This window comes from Meleagris gallopavo, chromosome 6 (genome assembly GCF_000146605.3).
Source record: "Meleagris gallopavo isolate NT-WF06-2002-E0010 breed Aviagen turkey brand Nicholas breeding stock chromosome 6, Turkey_5.1, whole genome shotgun sequence".
Taxonomy (NCBI): domain Eukaryota; kingdom Metazoa; phylum Chordata; class Aves; order Galliformes; family Phasianidae; genus Meleagris; species Meleagris gallopavo.
This window is the reverse complement of record NC_015016.2, coordinates 49958302-49965968: the sequence shown is the minus strand read 5'-3', so window position 1 is coordinate 49965968 and position 7667 is coordinate 49958302. Positions and strand designations below refer to the sequence as shown.

The window sequence follows — 7667 nt, the reverse complement described above, 5'->3', positions numbered from 1 at the left end:
TCTTTGTGGCCCTTCAGGGGCCTTTGAGGCCTTACAGGGCAGAGTAGAGGGGAGGATCACCTCCCTTGACCTGCTGGACACGCTCTTCTTAATGCACCCCAGAATGCCATTGGCCTTTTTGGCCACGAGGGCACACTGCTGGCTCATGGCCAACCTGTCGTCCACCAGGACGCCCAGGTCCCTCTCTGCAGAGCTCCTCTCCAGCAGCTCATCCCCCAGCCTGTATTGGTGCATGCAATTATTCCTCCCTAGGTGTAAGACCCTACACTTGCTTTTGTTGAACCTCATCTGGTTTCTTACTGCCCAGCTCTCCAGCCTGTCCAGGTCTCGCTGAATGGCAGCACAGCCTTCAGGCGTGTCAGCCAATCCTCCCAACTTCGTATCATCAGCAAACTTGCTCATCAAGCTCATTGATGAAGATGTTGAACAAGACCGGACCCAGCACAGACCCCTGGGGGACACCACTGGTTACAGGTCTCCAGCCAGACTCTGCACCACCAACGATGACCCTCTGTGCTCTGCCAGTCAGCCAGTTCTCAACCCACATCACATCAGATTTTGTTGCTGTGTGACAGATAGTAGCAGAGGGGCATCTGAAAAACTGGCATCTGACATGGAAGAGTATATAAAATAAAGGTGTGGAATTGAATTTCTCTGGGCAGAAAAAATTGACATCCATTAATGCCTGCTGAATGTTTATTCAGCAACCAACAGTGGATGTGAGCACAGTGAGGTGCTGGGTGAGGCATGTCAGCAGTGGCGACAGTCATCTCCGCTGGTGCAGGTTTTTACAAATGTAGTACATGGGCTTTTGTTCACCATGGCAAAAATGCATTGCTCATGGTGGTGATAACGTTGAAAATAGGGTTACTTTTGGAGCAACCTCTCTATAAAAATGGGCATTAGGTGACTCTGACTTCAAAACATTTCTGATACAAACAAGCGCTACTGAAGTCAAATGGGTGACACAGAATCATAGAATGGTTTGGGTTAGAAGAGACCTTAAGGATCATCTAGTTCTAACCTCCCCGCCATAAGCAGTATCACCAGCCAATAGATAAGGCTGCCAAGGGCCCTATCCAACCTGGCCTTGAATGCCACCAGGGATGGGGCATCCACAACATTCTTGGGTGACATGTTTCAGTATCTCACCATCCTCTGAGTAAAAAAAAATTCTCCTAACATCTAATCTAAATCTCCTCTCTTCTAGTTGAGCACAATTCCTCCTTTTCTACTACCATTTGCTCATGTAAAAAGTCAGTCTCCTATTTTTTATAAGCTCTCTTTGGTACGGGAATGCTGCACTGAGGTCTCCCCAGATCCCTCTCTTCTCCAGACTAAAATGTTGAGCAACTCCTGATCTTGGCGATATCAGCACACATGGATAAATAGCAGAGTAGCCACAGCCATTTTCATTGTCCAACAGTGCAAATTTTTTGCTTCTGGATAGCAAAGATACCTTCCATACCGTGGTTTCTTCCCAGTAGATTAAGTTTAAAAAGACAAAGTACAAGCTATAAATTACTCTGGGAGGTCTCTCCCGAAGCTAGGCTATGTTGCAGCTGGAAAAGGAAAGCCAGAGAGGTTGTGGGGCAACGACCCTACGAACCACAGGTCAGCAACACAACAACCTTGTTGGCTTCTGATCCCTGCTCTTTGTATTGTTTGTTTTTATTCATTGCCATCTAAAATATATCCACACCACCACCTTCACCTATAGCGGACATCTTTTAATGAGTGAGAACTTTTCTCCCCTCAGTTGTCTGTAGCCTGTAATGGATGGCACAGCAGTAGTCTTGACAGGTTAGGGGTACCTCCTACCTGTGCCTGATAAATGAGTATCTGATGTGATAGAACTGGTCCAATCTGACACTTACAACCAGATATGGGGAAAAGGCTGAGATAAATATTATAGTCAGTGCCAAGAATCTTATTATCAACATACTAAATACAGTCACAGAGCCATGCATTGCCTACCACTGTCGACAGTCACTGGCAATTGTTTTGCCTTGTGCCAACCAATTGCTAGAAGTGGGATGGGGCTACTACAAGGGGCAAGACAGCATCCCTAACAGGTTGTTGGGATACACCTGACGTGTTTTAGAGGATAGCAGAGGAAGTACATAGATGCAGCTGTCCAGTGTCAGCTGTTTTTCAGAACCTCATCTATGTTAACAGTACAGATCTATGTTGTTTACCAGTACAGATATTGTTAAAGAAAGCCATGTTGAAAGTAGAGCTAGGAGTATGAAAAGAAGCTGGACCATTAACTACGAATCAGCAGTAAGTTCACTGTATGAAAGGAACTTGTTTTTATTTTCTACAGTTGTTTTCTTCTCATCACTGACTGTACAGATGCTGTGGCACAATCAGTAACTAGCCTGGACCTTCCTTTGAATATTTATTAGCTTTTGTAATTGCACACTACAGTATTCAGCACTTTGGCCTAGCAGAATTGGATGTTATGCTTCCATATGGGAAAACATCACAGAAGGACTCCTCTCAACCACTGTAAGATATCACATGGTTTTTAACCTGCTTCACTGAACAGTTCTCATTGAAGGCTTCCACCTCACTTTCACTTGAGTATTGCTACAAGCGTCAAAATGTTAAATACAACTCATCTCTTAGTAAGAAATTTACATTTGGTTATGCCCTCCTGTATAAAGGACAATGAAACAGTGCAATAGAAGAATAGCTTTAATTCAGGGCCACTTGTGTCGAAAAATATCTGAATAGCCTGTGAAATGAAGATCATTAATATTACATGACGTTGATGAAATACTGCCTGAGGTATCACAGTGCTCTCGGAGTGTTCTTTTAATGCAGGTGGTTACCATGCAAATAGAACAATTTGATAAGTATATGAGGTGGAATAGCAAAATGAATAATGAATATAAGTAAATGAAACATCTTCTTTTGCTTTGTAGGATTTTATTTTGATTTTGAAGTCCTACAGAATTAAGACAACACTTTCATTTCTGAATTTGCTCAAGGGTAATCAAGATCATATACAAATACAACAGCTTGTAGTTATTTCTAAAGTTTTATTTCCCTGTTTCAGAATTTTTCAAGTTTAGGAGCCAAAACTAATTAGATATGTTAAAAAAGAGAAAGAAACTGAAAAAGATCTTCTAGCTTCTGTTTACATGGGCTATGATGGAGAACCTTAGGAAAGAATCGCAATTCTGAAGTAATACATCACCCAAAGTATATTGGGGAAAAATGACTCGTGATGGAAGCAGTTAATAAAATAACTATGATTTCTCAAAATGTTTCATTCCAAGAGTTCACATCCACCAGTGCTGTGAAAAAGGTGGATGGAAAAACAGCCACCACCACAATTTAGCAGTTGTTTGTAGTTCTCCTTCTCTTGTATCATAAAAGGATAAAATTGAAGAAGCCTAGGAACTTTTGTGACAGATACTCCAGTGTGGGTTTTTGTAACAAAGACTTCAGAGCAGCTGATATGTGTAAACTGCAGCCCAAGTACAAGCAGTTAAATTTCCACACCAGCCAAAGAAAACGATGGATAGTATGCTGAATGACATCTCTGCTGCTGTAGACTCCTTACGTGCTAAAAAGCTAACAACAGAAAGGAAGAAGCTACATGGTTGCACACAATCAAGAAAACCAGAGGGAGAACAGAGGAGGTAGAATTCAGCTCTGTGTTTTTCCTTTCCTACATCCATCATTAGGTCATTTCATTGTTTCTCCTTTTATTTCTGACAAACTCTTTGGAAAAGAAATGTCAGCTCACAAACTCAGGCATATCTTATGACCCTTGACATTTAATCAGGGCCACATTCTTTCTCTGTGGTTATTTTATCCTCTGGCAGTGCAAAAAGACCTTGAAGTGAGAGCACATTACTTTGGCTGGAAGTTGTTTTTGAAAAAAGAAGACTTCTAACCAGTATTGAGCACTTCTAAAAAGATTATTTTCAGCCTCCATCAGCACAGCTTATGTCCCTTTTCTAACGTGAACAGCTTGTGTCGCCTAGCAGTTCGGTCTGGCCAACAGTGAATAGCAAGATCACAGGCACATCCTATGTCCTTTAAGCATCAATTTCTGGTGTTCATGCTTTCTGTAAACTCCCACAACCACATGCACCATATGTGACACATAATGAAGCAAGTTTCCTTTTTATGTCTGCTTACCTCTAGACTGGTGTCTTATGCACTTTACTGAAACATTTCTGTCATTGACCTCCAGTTCCAGCAACTCTGGCCTGAGACCCCTCTGCCACACACATCTGTTGCTTAGGGCAGGAAAGAAGATACTGCTTGGTGGATGCCTCACAACAGGGCCTTCCACTTAAGCAAGTCCTGTAGAAGGCACTTTCTAGCTTGGAGGTGTCGTCTCCTCCGCAACAAAGGTTCACCTGTAGCATAACCTGATGCAATACTTAATTTAAACTCATCCTCCTCAATGGAGGAGTATTCAGTGACAATTCTTTCACCTCCTTCCCCACTCTAACTTTCATGCCTATGCAGTTTGACCTAATTATTCCTAAACTATTCTGCAATTTACATTTTAATTTGAATAAATCGATTTAGTCTATTTATTTACTTCTACTCTTTCCTGCAGGGAAGATATTGGTCTGAAAGAGAATAGCAGTAAATCAAACTCTTAATGTCAGGTTCCTTTAATTCCAGAGATTCCTTATTCATTGCTGTCTGTTTCCATTTTGGGTATAATTTAAAAACAGCAGGGAGCAATTGAACTCTAAGATCTCATTAATGCCCATGAAGCCCTTCCAATAACAAGCAGCAGACTAGAGAGCATTTCTTCAAGGTGATAGGCAAATGTGCCAAGGTTGATTTTAATTTATACTACCAGTGACATTTTTCAAACATACAGATTATTTGTATTTGCATGCTACACTATTTTACTTTATATAATGTTTCCTCTCTGTGTAAGAACACTATGACAATCTAGCAGCAATTTTTCACAATCTCAGAGTGTATTTTTCAAATCTGGGTTACATTTGCCTTCCATAATTAACTTCATAAATGACATCCACAAAGAACAACCCATACTGAAAGATTTGATTTACCGTTTGTAGCTATTTAAGCCTTTTGTATTGATAAGAAACCATGAAACACATCAAACTTGGTTAGATCAACAACTATTTAGATAAGGAAAAACTTATAGATAAGAAAAAGCTTAGAGAAAAAAATCTATAGCCAAAGTTGTTTCCTTTTTTTAAGACAATCTTGGCTCAACTGCTTACCTCTCCTTGCCAGATTGGGTTAACTGTATTGCACATGATCTTAGATCTTTTCTCCTGTCCATGATGAGGAAGTGCTGGGAAGATGCTGTGTTTCCCAGGCTGGATGGAAATCTTCAGATAAGGATCTGGATTGAAAAACATTCCTTTCTTCAGACCAAAAGCCTGGAAATCTGAAAGAAGTTAAATAAGGTAAAATCAACTGATTACTTTTTCACATTAGAGGCAATTATCTGGGAGAGCAGGAGAAATAGACAGGAAACTGATGAGGAATTTAGATAGCCTGGTCAGAAAAAAACAAGCAAACAAGCAAAAAAGCTTATTATATTTATTATGAGGTAACATAAGGCCAAATCTTAATATTTAAAATTTATTATCTGATTAAACAGAGAATTTTACACCTGATTGTGCAGAGTAATGTGGCTTCTAGATCAGTGCTTGTGGAATGAAATAAAAGTGATCTGAGCTAAGCAATTGTTCAATCCAATTCCAAAACAAGCTCTGAAAAAGAGATCCATTCATTTTATGATGTAAATATGGCAATCACGATACTTCTTGTAAGCATCAGTTTTCTACTTCTATGAAACGTGGCTTTCAGATCACTTTTTTTCTACATGTGAAGCCATTTTACTTTTTTTTTTTTCCACTTTAAAATGCTTCCTTCCATGCATGGGTTAACTTACCTGAACTAATTCATGAAAACCCATGTATATAACGTCCAACTTTTGAGTAGGCCTTTCTACCTGCAGAACTCCCTCATATTTGAGTTGTGCAGAGAAAATCTCCATGCACTTATTTCAACATTTACTCTTAAGATCCTGCTGAAAGACACAAGTCTACCATGATTTCTTGCTAAGAAGTCAATGAAGAGCAAATCTGCAACTATCATTAGTTTTGGTTCAACTGCTATAAACCAAACCTTCTGGCCTTCTTCATATTTCCAGGTGCATCTTTAAGCTTTCTTTGGAAAACACAAAGCACTTGCTTTTATTAGTGATTTTAGTAGCTAGTTTCTTTCCCACCATTCTTTGCATGGAGATCTTTCTCTTCTGTTTACAGCTAAAAGCACTGACCTGCATTCTAGCTTCTTTTTCTCATTTGTTGTGTTGAAGATGTACAAAGCATTATACAAAAAATATTCTGAAACTGCTTAGATGCATTCCTAAATATTCAATTTAAACATTTTTTTTAAGGCAGGTTTCCAAAACACTATCTTTAACAGTGCTTTAACCCTCTTCTAACTGATGAAATCAGAATCACCGAGTTATTCTAACAAGTCAACAGGAGACCATGGAAAGCACTCCCAGAAGATATTCTAGATGAATTGAGCTTTCCACACCAACATCAGCATTTTTGTTTAGATTCACCAGGTTGTATTTCACTTTCTTCACCTATGGTAACACTGAATGCAATAAAATGTGCAAACTAAAAAGAAAGTTGATTTTGATTGCATCTTCCAGCATACAATTCATACAGCAGATTTTCAAAAGTTGCTGGCCCAGAAACTGACTGTATTAAAAAATCTCATTCTTCTGATGTTCTCTAATAAATTAAGATAAAAAATAGAGGATATTGTTATTAACAGCCCATGTGAAAGTACAGACACCATGTATTACCATGGCTATAGCAATATTTTTACACAAAGAAAAAGATCTGGTTCAAACTGATAACATGGGTTTCTCCTCCAAGCGTGCAATCCCTGTTACCAGCATGTATCTAATCTATCAGCCCTGATGAAATCCTTTATGGCAAACTGTTTTGCTTTGAAAGTTGTACTGTTAGAAGTGCATTCCAGAAATAAAAAACAAGATCGCAAAAGCACTATGAATGACAAGGCCCAGCAGTGTAAGAGTGTCAGAATGCTAAAATATGAGAGGAGGAAAAGACTGCTCAGATCTGATTTTCTTTCCCTCTGATGTTTCCTCAAAAGATTCTGAAACTGAAATATTTATTGCTGTATATGTTTGATTTTTTTTCCTTCAAAGAGCAGCCATTCTATCTTTCTGTACCACTGTATCTGGTACAGAATTGATAGTACATATATATTGATAGGTACATATATATTAGGTATCACAAAAAAACCCCCAATATATTATGATAACCTATCACTCTCTTTTCATTTTTGGGAAGTAGTAATTAGTAAGCTGATTCTTGTATGTGGATGGGAAAAATGTTTTAGCTAAGCACATGAGAAATTTTATCTGTATCATTTTCTTGCTTAGATTGCACGATACAGTAAATTATGTTAAAATATCAGAACCTTCTATTTTTAATATCCAGTGCACACAAGGATAGCAGAAGTAGCTTTCTCAAGTAGAGAAATAGCACCTAAATATCTCACCAAACATTCTGAGCACCAAGAAAATCAGCTTCGAAAATGCAAGAGCTCAGAATAATGCTACATTGACACCTGTGTATATGCAGAAGAAATCAATT

The 7667-nt window shown here is 38.9% G+C and overlaps 1 protein-coding gene across 3 annotated transcripts in view; it reads right to left on the bottom strand.

Moving 5' to 3' along the window:
• HECW1 (HECT, C2 and WW domain containing E3 ubiquitin protein ligase 1) overlaps positions 1–7667 on the bottom strand; it is a 182138-nt gene that overhangs the window by 82665 nt on the left and 91806 nt on the right. For all 3 annotated transcript variants that reach the window (XM_010713107.2, XM_010713108.2, XM_019616710.2), the window contains exon 6: positions 5235–5404. In XM_010713107.2, the coding sequence (XP_010711409.1) occupies positions 5235–5404 (170 nt within the window). The remainder of the gene's footprint in view (positions 1–5234; positions 5405–7667) is intronic.